General features: G+C 36.2%; 1 protein-coding gene across 15 annotated transcripts in view; it reads right to left on the reverse strand.

Annotated features, from left to right (window-relative positions):
• The window catches only part of Pkhd1 (PKHD1 ciliary IPT domain containing fibrocystin/polyductin), a 513,180-nt gene that overhangs the window by 264,525 nt on the left and 231,781 nt on the right, over positions 1 to 16,874 (reverse strand). For all 15 annotated transcript variants that reach the window (XR_015441583.1, XM_087188170.1, XM_087188168.1 and 12 more), the window contains 2 exons: positions 8,971 to 9,112; positions 6,525 to 6,771 (listed from right to left, as the gene is read on the reverse strand). Coding sequence is in view for 14 of the 15 variants with exons in the window: in XM_087188170.1 (XP_087044296.1) it covers positions 6,525 to 6,771; positions 8,971 to 9,112 (389 nt within the window). In the remaining variant the exon portion in view is untranslated. The remainder of the gene's footprint in view (positions 1 to 6,524; positions 6,772 to 8,970; positions 9,113 to 16,874) is intronic.

The following is a 16,874-nucleotide window of genomic DNA, read 5'->3' on the forward strand; positions in this document are numbered from 1 at the left end:
ATAATTACACATCTCCTAAGCAAGACACATCAAAATAGCTAGCTTCAAATAGGGCTGCAAGCAACTTCTGAATATTTGTGCTTGCTCCTGTCAGTCTCATCTTTTACTGCATTAAAAAGACAAAATCGAAATTTTGGGCATAGCCAACAAAATCCTGGCATAGCAGCCTTTGAAAATGCACTGAGCTCAATCCCTGTTATTATCTTGTCTGCTGTACTGCAACCATCCAGAAAAATGCAGTGCCTATCAGTTTTCCATATTTGCTTTAGTTCCCCACCACTACCACCACCAGTGATCTAACTCAGGACCTTGCGCTTTTGAGGCAGGTGCGGTGCCACTGAGCTGAATCCCCAGCCCATCAGTTTTCTATATTTAGCCTTATTGACTCAGTATTCTTCTTAGTAAGGTAGCAAGCCTAAAGTAAGGAAAGAAACCACAACATCGTAGGCAGAGTTAGATTATATGATGACTAATACTGTGTTTCTGGTGGAAGCACCTGGTTATCTGTCCTTCATGACCTTTCAGAAGTGTATTTCTACCATTTTTAGAGTTGGCTAACACAATCGTTTATTATAAAGGGCCTAAGAACCAAGCTGGAAACTCAACAGTAGCATCTACTGTTTCTGCAACAGACTTGTGTGCTATCCTTTTAGGATATGACTTGTTGCTCATTTTGCCTGACTCTAAAGGAAATCAATAGCTGCCTATTATCCAGCTTTAGATGATCTCCACCTTCTGAGTTCAGCTACAAAGGCTGCCTCAGAACAGGACAATATCACCACTAGAACAGGGAATCCAGAAGGTAGGCAATCACTTGTTAGAAACACTGACAATCAACTGTATGCATCAATTGAAAAGGTAGACTAAGAATCCTGTCTTCCCTTTTACACGGATATCTGTGGTGCGGGGGTAGAGCTAACTGACATCAGCTCACTGGAGCCTATCTTCAGCCTCTCTCCATGTTCAGTATCATGTTCGGATAGGTCATTTACGAGTATATTCCTCATAGAATTACGCAAATGCTGTAAACTAGGGCTTTTTATTCTGGAAAGCTAGTTATCAAACCTTTACTGATGTAACGCTATACTTTTTGTGAATCATGAAATTAATAATCTTGTAATATTGTTGATAATAGTCTTTAGTTTGGGGTCCATTATGATTTTTTTAGATCAGTTTAGATTTTACTTCTGCAATCTCTGCTACCAAGAAAAGATCCTCTATCTTGAGTTTTCCTGCCTCACAGGGTTCTTTTTTTTTTTTAAGAACTGAAAAGATACCATTAGTAATGCTATACCTTTTTATCCCTAGGAAGGAGAGTTAGGCGATTATTAGACAAGAAGCTAGGCCAAAATTTCCATTTGAACTCTTCTTTACTTTTGCATTCACAGAGGCAGGGGGTGCCTTATGCTTTGAACACTGACACATTAAGAGCAGTTACATAGGTAAAAACTGAACGCAAGCACTACAGGAGAGGATATTAAGCAAGGTCTAAGAATCAAAGTACTCAACAAGAACATTAACCTTTTCTTTTCTAGAAGTAGGAAGGAAGAAACAGGAACTATGCAGCACATTGAATCAATGCCTGGGTTCAGAGGACTCCAGATTCTGTGACCACCTGGGAAGTTTTGCTGGGTTGGCATCATGCCATATGATTATTAGAAGTTATTCCCTAGTTTTGAAGAATTGGATTAAGTTCCATTTGAGCTTCCTTTGCCAAGCCTTTGTTTCTCAGAAGCATAAAATTTATAATATTATATTAAATTAATAATACGTTTATATGCTGTTTTGTAAATAACAAATGGAAAATAAAGGCAGCATTTATTGAGCACTTACTTACTATCTGCCCAGCAATGACCTTGTTTGATACCCATTTTACTGATGTGAGGACTGAAACAAAAAGAGGTAAATAATTTGCCCAAAGGAGTATGGATAGGAAGTAGAGGAGCTGTGACCTATACCCATAAATGATTCAGAACACTCCTATTTTTCAAATTTTTGAAAAATAATTTCAAACATGATGTAAATATCCTGACTATATTTTATGTACAACCCACAAAAACTCAGGATTAGATGGCCAACCTACAACATGTTGCAAGCTTCTAATTTCCCACACACTTGGTGAGGTGAATATTGAAAGGCAAAATTAAGGTCTGATTTGTTGATACTGGAGTAAGCCTACGACAACTGAAAAAGATAGAGTGCTGTAGGCCAAAAACAGTTTTCTGATGAAAATCATGAGACTGAGTTCCCATTCTCCCCCACAACAATTCTGTGTATCTCAACCACCAAGCAAGAAAACACGTGCAAATCTAAGCAAGCTACTGATTGAGTAGTGCTGGGGTGCAGTTTCAATGGAAAAGGAATCTGCAGGTAAAATGAATCATTTGATCAGCTGATAATTCCAGGAAAGCAAAAGCCCCAAAGACATTCTGAAAGGACAGTGTTAGAGGCTTCTAGGAATTTTAGACATAAAAACTGGAAATAGCCTTTTAATCCCTGGGTCTTCTGAAGAAGGATTGAAAATCATCGACTCTTCATGAACATGTCCTAAGGGAAATGGGGAAATGGACTATGATGATAGTGAAGAAAGATTTTGAGAGAGTCCACAAGTTTTTATTTATATTAACCTATAAAACACTAACTTTGAGTAACTATGCATTCTCTGTGGTACTGGAACAACAAGACAAACAAGGCCCTGTTCTCACCCACCTTACCAAAATAAGAAAATTATATAAATACTTTATATTATTTTTTCTTACTGGGTTTTTCATACGAAGTCTGTATTTTCTAGAAATATGATGTATAATTTATATTTACACACATCATAATTTGGACTAGCCACATTCAAGAGCTCAGTAGCCATTCGTTTCCAGTCACTATAGTTCTGGACAGTATAGACTCTAATGGTAGTTGGATAAACAAGTCTGTAGTGTAGTAAAGCAGTAAAGACAGGAAGAAAAAATTGGGACTTTTCAGTGAATGCTGAATGAAATTGTGAAAATAACCCAGATTGCCCGACAATGTATATGGCTTGAGAAGAAAAGAAAGCTCACAGAACCCTAAAGAATGCCGGCATTTAAAGGACAAAGAGGGGGCCTAATAAAAAAGACCTAGAAGGTTAACACAAAAATCTATCGATAACATCCAATGTTTAACCTTTTAAAAACTTTATTACAATAAAAGATAACATCATGAACCCCCCTCAAAATATTCCCCCTTACTTCAAACACACATATCCCATCATTCTTGCCACTTTCTGAAGCAGTTCTGAAAGTACCTCTTTTATGAGTATCTTTAGTTGTGCTGTCATGGCTACCACAATGTCCTGAATTGACTCAAAATGTTTACTTTTCATGGTCATTTTGGCTTTGGGGAAGAGCCAGAAGTTGCATGGTACAAGAACTAGTGAATAGGTGAATGAGAACACCATAATATTTTTATGATTCTGCCTTTACTTTGGATGACAGTAGCAGCATTTCCATATTTTAATCATATCTCATAAAGATATTCGTGAAAGAAGACTTCCAGAACTGCTTCCAGAGCTGCAAAAGTAGCAAGAATGATGGGATAAGTGTGCTCCAAGTAAGAAGTATTTTGAGGGGGATTGTTGACAACATATCTTTTATTATAATGAATTTTTTAAATTTAAATATTCACTGTATATTTTGATCACTCCTTGTGTTTCTATACAAAAGAAATCATTCATTCAGACTTTGGGATTCATAGATGCAAGAATCCTGGGAGGCATGAAGTACTAGAGGACTCTAGGTTTGCTTTTCTAAAAGGAGGCCCTGACTACACATCATCACCTTTGCCTCTTTCAGAAGACTGGAGTTCATGGGAGTTTAGTAGAAATGGCAGCTGTGAAAGAAGCACTGTCCAGAACAGTGTGGCTCTTGCAGAAAGCATGTTTTAGAACTGATAAGAAAGTTAACAACATAAGCAGCGCTCATGTTGTCACTTTAACAGATCAAACTTCACTGCCTTATACTTGGTGGCAGTTTGTTTTTTACTCAAAATTAAATATTATGGACATCTTCATATATTTATGTGCTTCTGTCAACCCAGTTGGTAGAAGTGAGTCATGGAAACCACATCTATGGGCACCTGTCAGATTTAAATAAGGCAGTGAGGGACAAGAAGAGAAGGTTACTATTGTCAAAATGGACCAGAGGGGGTCTAACAAGGAAGAAATCACACTTCAAGCACTTGGATTTTAGCACATAGGGAAAGTGGGTACCCTTGTTTTTGTAGCTATATAAAGCCTCACTCCCTGCCCTCCAGGGACCTCTTGCAGAGGGAGGGGATAACAGTTGAAAGTGAAGACAGCAGGGCACTTATGCCATATTGGATCTCCATCAACATGCAACCCCAAAAGATCATAATGTGGAGATTTGTAAATCAACTCTTAGGGTGCTTGCCCCAGGGCAAATAGCACAACAAATTAATCCTTTCTTCATGAAATGAAAAGTTTGTATCTACACTGAATTCAAATTGCTCATTAGCTCTGACATGTTCCTAATGAGGTTATAATGCTCTGGGACAAAGATCAAGCCATTGAGCACAAATAGCTAGGGATAGAATCATAGAATGATAAAATTAGAAGGACCTCAGAGCAATGCCACTCCAACTTTAATATGAAGCACTTGGGCATTTTGATTTAGATTGTCTGAGGTTCAGTCACTTAATTTCTCAGGAACTCCCTGGCCGTGCTGAGGCTGCCAGCCATGGACTGCCCTTTGAATGCCAGGGCCTCAGAGCTCATCTAACCCATCTAGACCTATAGGCTTTATCCTGCAGCTAAGAATACAAGGACCAAGAGACATAAGTGGAAGCAAACTGAGGCTTTCCCAGAGCTAATTTGAGACAGGTGCATGTTTGTCCATAGACCTGTAAATAAAGAAAATTGTAAATAGACATATAGGAAACAGGGTGGCTAATTATCTCAGTTTTTATGGTATTAAAGAGGTTTCTGGGACATGGAATTTTTTACTTTGTAACTGGGAATATCCAGAAAAACCAAAGTGGATTTCAGCCCACTAGGAGTTCTTTGAATCTACTTAGAAGATGGCATCAGGATTATAGTCTTCCTGACCTTGTCAGTCTCTGAGTGTTGAGATCATGACCTGCTGCCAAGGCAGCCCTCTACACATCCTTCCTTGAAGAGCTCAAGGAGCATACACCCAGAGAAGACTGAGACTCTGCAGAGCCTTCTACCACCACATTGATGAGGGCCTATCCAGGGGACAGCCTACGAAATTCTCAAAGGCATAGAACAAGAGTATCAAAAATACATAGGAATAAGCATCATATAAGCATATAATGCTCCTTTTAACTGCATTTATCTTTTCTATTTTCCTCACTTAAGACAATGCATGTAAGAAATAAATCACTAGCTTTCATAAGTCTTAAATATTCATTAAAATCATCTTAGTTAAAAGCACTAAAATGACATTAAAACATCAGGCTATCCCCCTGAAAATAAAAAAAAGTCATGTTCTGCACAACCAAAGTTAGAAATGAAAATATATCCCTCCATTATTGCTATTTTATTCACTGGAATCAAGCCCATTAATACCAGATAGAATAATAAACAATGCAGAAAGGAAAAGTGAAAAATGTTTGGACTATTTGAAGCTAGCAGTGTATTGTTGAACCTTCCAAAATAGAGTAATAAGATGCTGATTCCACATGCATTCAAAATGTGGAGTCAGTGGAATCCTGACCACAAGAGTCTCCTTTTCTGTAGTTTACCTATTCAAATAAGATGCCAACATGGTCTGATTGAATTAGTGACTTAATATTCATAGAGTTAGACACTTAAAACAAAGGAAGGAAATAAGTGTGGCTAAATATATACAATGAATTTGAAATAGGTAAAAGAGAGAACCCTAGACACTCGGCACTCATTACCTGGAAATTAAAGAGGGCAGAAGCAATCCTATTATGCATTATAAACAGCCCAGCTGCTGACTTAATGGCAGTTTGAGTAGCATAACCACAGAGTCCTTGCTCCAATATTAATAGGAAAGGTATTGTACGAATCCAATAGTTCATGAAATTAACAAGGAAAATGAACTGGAGTGAAGAAACTTTGCAAGTAATAGGAGACACCAGCAATTGCTTCCCTGGAGCATACTGAGCACTTAAAAAGAGCTTGAGGAGAGAATATGTATATAAATGAGAATGGACATTATTGGAATTTTTTAATAATACTTTTAAATATATTTCAAATTTTCTGTTGGTTGTAAATATTTTAAAGAATAAGCTATTAGCTCAAAATGTCAATAAGAAGTCACGGGCTATAAGAGATCTGGTCCAATGACATTGACAGCTGCCATCTGAATCAGCCCCAAACTACCATAAACTCATGACTTCCCAATGGTCAGCTATCCCCATTTCATTTTTATGCAACTAAATACTTTAAATTATCAGAAAACAATCTCCCTCTTACAACCCTCAGTAGTCTGAATGATGTACACATTCTCACTGGGAAGCTAAAATATCTAGTTAATTCCACTTACAAACCAACAGACATACGATGAAAGAGAACACCTTCCCCACAGACACTGCCAGCGACAATCTGACTGTAGTTTGCATTGAGGGAACAAGAAGCTGAAAGGGTTTCCATAGAAGCAAGAATGTGACTTCTATTTTTCCCAGAAAGAGATCCATCCAAGTCTTCTAAAATTGCTGCATGAGGAAATGGAAATGCTACTAAGTTTGGAGAATTTGTAAACTTCAAATGGTTGGTCTTCACAGTAAATCCACCTATAAATTAGAACACAGAAAGTTACACAAAGGTGCAGAACAACAATCACAAAGGCAAATTAAATTCACTGAAGTCCTTTCAGTACTTTAACTTGCAAATTTTATAATTCAGTATTATAATTCACTGTTTATCCATACAAGAAAAATATACCATTAGTGTTCACTGAAAGTCAGGCTGTAGATGCGAGAGATCCTGAGTGATGCAAGAGCAGCACTGGCCCAGCCTTCATGCAATCTGTGTTCCAAGGCAGCAATTTCTACTTTTGCCCTTCAGGCAACATTTGGCACTATTTGGAAGCATTTCTGGCTGTCATGGGGTGTCTGGGTGTTAGCAGTGCTACTGTCAACTAGCAGGTAGAGCCCAGGGATCCTGCTAAATTTCTTACAATATTCTTCAATCAATCATTTCTGTATGTAGTAATAGTAACCCCTTTCTAAGTACTAGCTCTGGCATTACACTTCTTGATACTTTCTCTAACACTGCTACCACATGATTCGTTGGTGTTGTCAGGTTTTTTTTGAAAGTTTTTTTTTAAGGTAACTGTTCAAAGTATAAACCTCACAGGTATAAGTATTTTTGATGGGATTAGACTCACCATTGATGAATGGAAGATAAAAGATGGAAAGGCTAGAGTGTAGCACCTGTTGTGTTTATTATCAGTAAATGAATGCTTTGTGTTTAAATTTTCCATGAGACCAGAAGTTCTCACACTTGGTACTACTGGTTTTTTGGTTCAAGTAATTTTTTGTTCTCTAGACAACCCTGTTCATTGTAGGAAGTTTAACAGCACCCCTGGGCTCCACTTGCTAGTTGACAGTGGTGCGTGCAGGGACTTAAATTTTGCATGAAAGACTCCAAATTCCACCTCTTACAAGTTGTGCAGCTCACCTAACAGCCACAACCACCTGTGGCTCTATGTTTCAGTCATGCTGGACTTTTTTGTGATTCCCCAAGTGCAACCTGCTCTTTAGAATCTCTGTTTCTGGCTTATGCTATTTCTAATACTGTTAAACTCTTCCCTGTCTCTTTCCCCTTGCAAATATTTACTCTCAAATCTCTACACAAGAGGCACCTTTATGAAATCTGACCTTACCCCTCCGTGGTCCCTTCACTGACCATGTGCGGTTCTATTGTACTGTATGCATTCTCTCTAGTTCAGTGATGGGCTTAGACATTTATTTTGTACTTAAGACAGGAACTGTGTATCTCTCATCTTTGTACTTCCTGTTCCTTAAGTAGAGCCTAGAATAGTTTTTAAACAAGTGAAGAGATGGTTTGGCCAAAGTGATCCAGTAAGAAGGGATTAGTGCTCATAATGAACAATGTGATTTTTTTCAGTGTTTTATGAATGATATGAAATAGGGAGCTATTAAAGAATTGAAGAAATATGATCTGCCCTGAGGCACTTTTTATTCCTATTATTATTTTTACAATTTTAAACTCAGATGTCCCCCAAATGAAAACATTCTTTGGCTCTCCCTACTTGGGGAAAACAAGGAGAGTGGAAACTTGCTGATTACTGATTTAATTAAAAAAACAAACAATTATCTAAATTGTTGATTCAAACCACAAGAGCATATTTACTTGAATTACTTGGTTTGGCTGCTTAGAGTGATCAGATCAACTAGATTGCTCTCTACCTTTTTTCACCTTGGCCTGTGAGTCCTCTGAGGCATTGCTCACCACCTCTGAGATGTGTTTAACAAGTACACAAGAATTCCTGTGGTTCTCTTTGTGCCTCTATCAAGCCCTGAGCAGCTGAAAACAATAAATACTGAAACTCTGGCTCCTTCAGAAGAGATTTATTCAGGTTAATTTGTCTCCATGTGTCCATCCATTTAACTCCATTTATTCATTTTATCAGTGAACTGCCTACTAGCCCCTAGGTTCTCTGCTATATCCAAATAATAAAATACTGAGATAGGGAGATGTGAGCTCTGCTTTTATGAAGGCTCAGAGTTCAGAGAGACAGAGCAACGCAATGATAGAATGTGATGGGCACCAGGACAGGCAGAGGACAGGAGCTGTAAAAACCACACTGACAGTATTTGCTTCCTCTAGGATTTGTTCAGGAAATCTGAACTATAGCTTCTTAGATACAATCTTGTAACTAAAAGAAATATTGTCTCACAAAGACTCTATCATATTCACTTGAGCACTGACCTTATTTACCATCTGTCCTGTCTATTCAAACTTACCCTGTCCTTGGGAACAGCCCGAACAGGTTCTGATGGCCACACAGTCGATGAGATCAAAATTAACAAAAGTTGTGTTAGAAATCATCAATTCCCATCTTTTGGGAGTCTTAATCCCAGCTGACATACATAATCTTTCCTGTAACTTTTTTAAAAAGAATAAAATGTAGTAAGAGCTAGCCACTTGAAATAATAGTTCATAATGTACAAATAAAAATAAGAGAATAAACAAACTACAGACTAAACCTATGTATGACAAATATCTTGTATCCAGAATATGATAGAACCTACAAATCTTCATAGTAAAAAAAACAAACAGACAATTCAATTTAAAAAATAAAAGAAACAGAAAGACACATCCCTAAAGAACATACATGGATAACAAGTGAACACATGAAAAAATGTTTAACATGATATACATTAGGGAAATGCATGTTAAGATCACAATAAGATAATACTGTACACATATGAAGAGGCTAAATAAAAATAATGTTGACAGAAAATGCTGATGAGGAACAACTAAAATTCATAGAATGCAAAATGGGACAGTCACTGTGGAAACCAGTTCAGCAGTTTCTCACAAAGCTCTATACAGTCTTCTGATATGATCAGCAGTGCAACCCTCACGTATTTATCATAGAGAAATGAAAACGTACATGCATTTTTTTAAAAAATCATACAGGAATGGTTGTAACGATTACATTTGTAATCACCAAATCTGAAGAATTCCTCAAATACTCTTTAACAAATGAATGCATAAACAACATTACATCTATATAGTAGACCACTACTCAGAAACAATAGGAATAAAATACATATGGGCAACAAGTTGGATGAATTTCCAAACACATGTCAGAATGAAAAAAGCCATTCCCATACCATATCATTCCATTTATATAACTGTTGAAAAGGTGAAACTATGGTAACAGGGAGTAGATTAGCAATTGTCCAGAGTTAGAAGTGAGCAGAGGAGGCAGCCACAAAGATAGAGCTCAAGGCAGTTAGGGTTGATGCAATTATTCTTTTTCTTTTTTTTACTTTTATTAGTACATGTTTGCATCACATAATTATTACATTCACTGTACAGTACACATCTCAATTCTTTTTTTCCTACCCTTCCACGCACCTTTTCGGTTTCCAGCATCAGATTCATTTATTTATCTTATAAGAGCTTATAAAATTAATTATATAAATATAGGTTGAAAATCTGACTAATAGACTAAAGAACATGTAAAACATGTAAGACAATTGTACTAAGCTAAGGTAGGCTTTTAGACGCACTGTCCATACTGGATTTATCCTCTCTCTCTCTCTCTCTCTTTCTCTCTCTCTTTCCAATTATCTTATCTTTCATGTTTTTTTTTTTCATAGAAGAGAAACCATGGAATATTTTAACTTGTGTGTCTGAGTTACTTCACTTAGCATTATGGTCTCAAACTGCATCCATTTTCCTACAAATGACTCAAGTTTAAATTTCTTTAAGGCAGAGTAATACTGTACTGTGTGTAAATATCACATTTTCTTTACCCATTCATCTGTTGATAGACATATAGGCTGTTTCCAAGATTTAGTTATATGAATTATGCTGCTATAAACTTGGGTATGCACACATCACTGTGGCACGGTCTTTCAGTCTTTTGGGAAGATACCTAGATGGGGAATAGCTGGGTACAATGGAATTTCTATTTTTAGTTTCTTGAGGAATCTCCATACTGATTTCCATAGGGGTTATATCAGTTTACACTCCCATCAACAATGGAGAAGTGTTTCTTTCTCCCCATAGCCTCACCAGCATTTGTTATTGATTGATTTCTTTTCTTTTTTTTTTTTTTTCTTTTTTTTTTTTTTTGGTACCGAGGATCAGACTCGGGTCCTTGCGCTTGCGCAGCAGGCGGTGAAACCACTGAGCTAAATCTCCGGCCCTATTGATTGATTTCTTAATGGTAGCTCTTCTTTCTGGAGTAAGATGAAATCTCCGTGTCGTTTTAATTTGCATTTCTCAAATGGCCAGTGATGTTGAACATTTTTTCATGTATTTATTGGCCATTTGTATTTCTTCATCTGAGAAGTTATTTCAGAAGCCCATTTCTTAACTCAGTCTTTAACTTTGGGAAGTCAAATTATTTTGAGTTGTTTATATATTCTAGATATTAGTCCTTTGTCTGCTAAGGAGTAGCTGGCAAAATTGTTTTCCATTCTGTAGGTTGCCTGTTCACTTTATTTATGGCTTCCTTTGCTGTGCAGAAGCCTTTTAGTCTGATGTGATCCCATTTGTTGACCCTTGGTATTATTTCCTGTGCCCCTAGGGTTTTGCTCAGCAAGCCTTTGCCTACAGCTCTGTCTTCAGGAGCTTCACCTATTTTGTCTTTCAGCATTTTAAGCATTTCTGTTCTAATTGTTTTGTACTGTGATACCGGTGGCGGTGGGGTGGGGTGGGGGGGTGGTTACACAAACTTACACATGTTAAATTTTCAAAAATGGAACATTGGAAAAGCCACCTCTATAGTTAGTATAGAAAAAGTAAATTTTAATTATATACCTGAAATAAAATTGCTTTTGCAAATACTTTCCACAAAATCTCAGCAAACCCCATTAATTCAAGTTGTGTTTCACTGTTCCATTGTTAAAAATAGTTGCTTACTTGAGGATCACTTTGAATTTTTTCAAAAACCTCCAACATGAAAAACAGTGACCAAAAAATAAACAAAGCTAATTAAGAAATCAGAGAAAAACTTAAACATTAGGGGGTTCAGAGAAGTGAGTACATAATATCCATTGAACAAAAAAAGTTTAAAAATATTTTTTAAAAGAAAAATTTAAAAATACAATAGAAAAATTGAGGAAATATCCTAGAATGTAGAAAAAAGATGAGATGGAAAATCAGAGCTAGAAAAATTAGGAAGGCAATCCAAGATGTCCAATATACAAATAGCAATATTCTAAATAAAAAAGAGGAAAATATAGAGGAGACAACTTTCAAAGAAATTGCAAAACACGAGAGACAAGGACAAAGTTAAAAAGCTCCCTGAGAGGATAAAATTAAAAGTTACATGTAAAACACCCAGAATCAAAATATCTTATAACTATTAATCCTCAAGACTAGAAGCTAGAAAACAATAGAATATCACCTCCAAATTTTAAGGCAAACTTAACTCCAACCTAGTATTCTGTAACTGACAGCCTGCAAGTAAGGGAGTTCCCATATATAGCTCAAAACACTTACCTTCCAAAGATTTGCCTTTTTCCAAAAAGTCATTATGGACTATGCTCTAATAAAATGAAAACTTAAATCAGAAGAAAGGAAGACATAAGAATCAGGAACAGGGATTCTAATACTACGAAGAAATGAAAGAAATCCAGCATGTTGGTAAAGAGAGATTCCAGGACAATCCACTACACAGTCTGCTCCTTATCTGCTGTGTAAAGGCAAACCCTCTGGATTGTTGCTTCCAGTATACATTAAAGATGAAGATATAACATATAACCACTAATTTTACAACTTCACATATTTCAACAGAAATAAACACCAAGAGGCATACAGTAGAATGTTTATATAAAAGATAGCCATCAAATGGCCCCCAAAAGAAACACAGCTGTAAAAATTGGGTGGTACAGTCATAAAATTAAATACTATATAATGATTGGAATTATACACTGCTGCAACACACAAAGATACAGGTGAATCTCATAGACTTAATATCATGCCAAAGAAGCTAGATAAAATAGAATGGCATGTTCTATGGTTCCATTTATATGAAATTCAAAGAATAAAACATGATTCTGTGTGGATAAGAGTCTGAATAACGCTTTCTCTTTGGCTGGGCATTTGTGGACAAGGCTAGGAACAGTCAAAGGCATAAACGGGCTTCCAAGGCACTGGTAACTTTCTATATATTCGGCTGGGTGGTATTATAGCTTATATCTAAAATGTCCCCCCAAAGTCTCAGGCATTTGGATGTGGCATATGTGAAAAGGAATTGGATCATGGGGGCACAGCTGAATGTCCAATTAGAGCTGGGTCCTGGTTGGAGTGGATTACTAGGGGTGTAATCTAGAAAGGTATGTTCCTGTCCCCAGCTCCTCCCTTCTGGGCCCTCTCTCTGCTTCCTGACTGCCATATTTTGAGCACTTTTTCTCCTCCATGCCCTTTTGCAATGCCATTTCTGCTTGGAGCCAATCAACTGTGGAATGAATTCTCTGAAACTGAGCAAAAATAAACCTGTAAGTTGTAGGTGTCTGGTATTTTGTCCTAGCAGTGGGAAAGTGACTAGTACAGAAAGTTAAAGTGAATCTATCAACAGGAATCTAAATAATGCTTCTCCTTTGGCTGGGGACTTGAGGGCAGGGCTGGGAACTGGAAGAGGTGTGAAGGGCCTTCCCTCCCAGTAACTAATAACATTCTACTCTTGATCTTAGTGGTATACACATGGTTGGCCTGCTTCTTAAAAATATATTGAGCTCTCCTCTTGTGACTTGTGTACTTCCTCCATAAATGTTGTATTTCCATAAAACATTAACTTTAAAAATTAGAGCAAATAGTAAAGCAACATAGAAGATCCAAGGGTAGAGAATGAAATTAAAGCAGAAGGAAGTATTTGAATTGTTCAGGTAAAGTTCAACAGTGCTGGAGCAATTTAGACTCCATTAAGACAATCAAGATTGTTAAAAATTTAGGGCCAATAACTAAAATAATCATAGCAGAATGAATAACTTTTGAATGCAAAGCTATAAAAAAGATACAATGCAATTCACAACAAACCAAGTTAGGAAAATGCAAAAGGAGAAACAAAGAAAATGGGTTGCAAACACAAACCACAAAATAAGACGGTAGAAAAAATTGCAAACATCATGAGAGACATCAGCATGTGGATAGTAATTGAAACCATAAGAGAAAATGAGATTTCTTCCAGGGAGAGCAAGTATATTGAGAAAAGAAGGGGCCCTGCAACAGAATTTAGGGAAATAAAAGGTAAAAGTTCTAAATGGAAAAAGACAAATATACAGGTGAAACTGAGAAGTAACCCTTAGAGAAAAATGAGGAAGAAAAAAGCAGCCCTATCAGCACCTGTCTGAATAAGATATTTTTGAAGTAACATCATCTGCTCAAATTAATTATAACAGCAACAGAGGCACAGTCATCCTACAGATATTTCAAAAGTAAAATGACCATAATTTAAATCCAAATCGAGATATTTATGAGTGTGAAAAGAGATGCCAATTAGAGTGCTGGGGCCGCAGGTATAAACAAATTGCCAAACCAAAGAGGTATAGTAATGCTACAGTATATTTCTTTTTCATGTATATTAAAATTAGTATCCATTTTGACATAGAGGTAATATTATTAGGTGTGAAGGTACCAACACATACATAAGTATCTTTAAAGGAAATGAATACCTTATTCACACCCACATTTATAGTAGCACAATTCATAATAGCTAAATCTTGGATGTAGCTTATATGTCCATTGATAGATGAATGAATAAATAAAATGTGGTATTTACACACAATTGAGTACTACTCTGCCATAAAGATAAACTTGAGTCATACATAGGAAAATGGATGCACCTTGAGTCCATTACGTTAAGTGAAATAAATCAGACACACAAGGTTAAATACCACATGGTTTCCCTTATATGAGAAATGCAAGTTGTACATAAACCCAAAATAAGAGATAGATAGTAAGAGTTAGGGAGATAGATCTTTCTCAAATGAGAAGGAGATCAAATGATGGAGCAAGAAGGAAGAGAAGAGAGGGCCAGGGGATGAAAAAAGGAATCGAGTTGGGTTATGTACATGTACCAACTCTACATAAGGAATGTAAACATCATGTACCACAACAATCCCTTCTAATGATAAAAATCTTCCTCCAGAAAGTATGTCTATTTGAGGATATCACTATCTAAGTAATTTTATGCTATAAATGTGGGTGGGAGGTCTACAGATGGAAAGGCAAAATCCACTGAAAAAATCTCAGTTGCCAAAAGAGTATCAGGCACAAAGCACAGAGGCTAAAATCATAGCTCCAAAGCCACAGAGAGGTCTGGCATACTCATTTTTTTAAACAACTGACAACTGGCAATAAAGGAATTTCCAAGTAAATCTGAGAAATGTGTGAATTAAAGATTAATGGATATTATTCATGTTTATTTTGATCCTAGGCTTTCTCAAAGCCTTTAAAATGCTTTTCTATTTTTAAAAATAAATTTTATTGTGTATATTTGAAATTTACAAGAAATATATGTAGATAGTATAATAGTTGTAGTGATACAAATTAAACTATCACCTCAAATTTTTATTTTTGTGACAAGAGCACCTAGAATGCACTTATTTAACCAAAATCACTAGTAAAATACAATTTTATTAACTATAGTTCTCATGTACATTGATTTCTAGACTTGTTTCAAATTTCAAAGAACAGAAACACTATGGTAAACATCACAGCATAAATGTAATTAACCAAATAATCCCATTTTCCAAGACACTGTTGAGTCTAGCTCTAGCCTTCCACGGAAAAGACTTCTGAGAATATCGTGCGGGCACAAATCACTGTCCTCTGCAAAGTCATTTTCTACAAGGGATGAGGAGTACTTAGTCAGAAGTTGGTCCTTGATACTAGTCATGAGTCTCAAGCTATTGTCTGATTTACCAGATTATATCCTTTACCTGTAAATTCAGATCTAATTAAATCATATTCTAGGCCACACTTAGTCTGAAATTGCATAATTTTATGATTTAGAGAACTAACCAGTATCTACACTTCTCTAGAACAAAGCTGTTTGACATATTCTATCAGGAGACTCTTGTCCTGCACTCACTTGCCAAGAGTTTAAAGGGTTCTCAGCTGCACTACATTTCTAGTGAATTATACCCTGGGGGTGTGATTATTTTTAATTGTCTCAAGATAAGGATCTTTTGTCATAATTTAGATCTTAATTGATGACACTTTCCCATTAATTATGATGTATATTGAACATCAATTATGATGCTGCAACATTAATTTACCAGGACAGTTAGTTACTCAGTTTGATGGGCATTTCGTTTTCAGCATCTACTCTAAGATTATTTCTGAGAAATGTAAGCCTTAGACATACCAGCATTACAGAATGTAAATCTAAGTGCCATCCTCTCATGAAAACTGGGCAATCTTAAAAGAAGAATCATTTCTCAAAGTGGTAATCCTTTCAGGGAAAAAGAACTGCCAGGTATTTACCGCCTCAAAAGGAAAACTAAAAAGAGATTAAGAAAAAATTGAGAACCAAATATAAAAGCACATAGCTTAATATTAAATCTTTTTTAAAATTTTAATATTTTGATCTATGATTATTAAATAATCTCCAATGGGAGTACAAGAGTCAACAATTATTAAATTTCAATTGAAATAAACTGAAGAGAGTATTCTTTCCATGACTCTCTGCAGGTCACTCCCATCAATGATTTTTATAACAACATGATTATTAATGTATATGTTACTCTTACCTTTTTAGGTATTTGGGATTGCACACAGGGCCATGAGCATGGTAGTCAAGTGCTCTACCACTGAGCCACATTCCACCCCTTCACACTACTCTTTTAGAAATAAGAACATGGGGAATTCATTTTCCTGCAGGTCTCTCAAGTGTAAGCTTCTTTATGGCTGATTAGTGCTCTATTGTATAAATATACCACATATCTCTGTATCCCTTAACCTGTTGTTAGATACATTGGCCACTTTGAAGATTTAGCTTTGACACCATAATGTTAAGTGAAATAGTTCATACACATAAGCATAAATACTGATGGTTTATCTTATATGAGAATCCCAAAGTATAAATAATTTCAAGAGCAAAATAAAGGATGGATAATAGGAATTAGGAAGATCTTTTACAAATGGAAAGGGAATCCAGAGATGAAGGAAGGGAGGAAGGAGG

This window comes from Heterocephalus glaber, unplaced genomic scaffold, assembly GCF_053883595.1.
Source record: "Heterocephalus glaber isolate CG9 unplaced genomic scaffold, H.glaber_assembly_v1.0 deba00001523, whole genome shotgun sequence".
NCBI classification, from domain to species: domain Eukaryota; kingdom Metazoa; phylum Chordata; class Mammalia; order Rodentia; family Bathyergidae; genus Heterocephalus; species Heterocephalus glaber.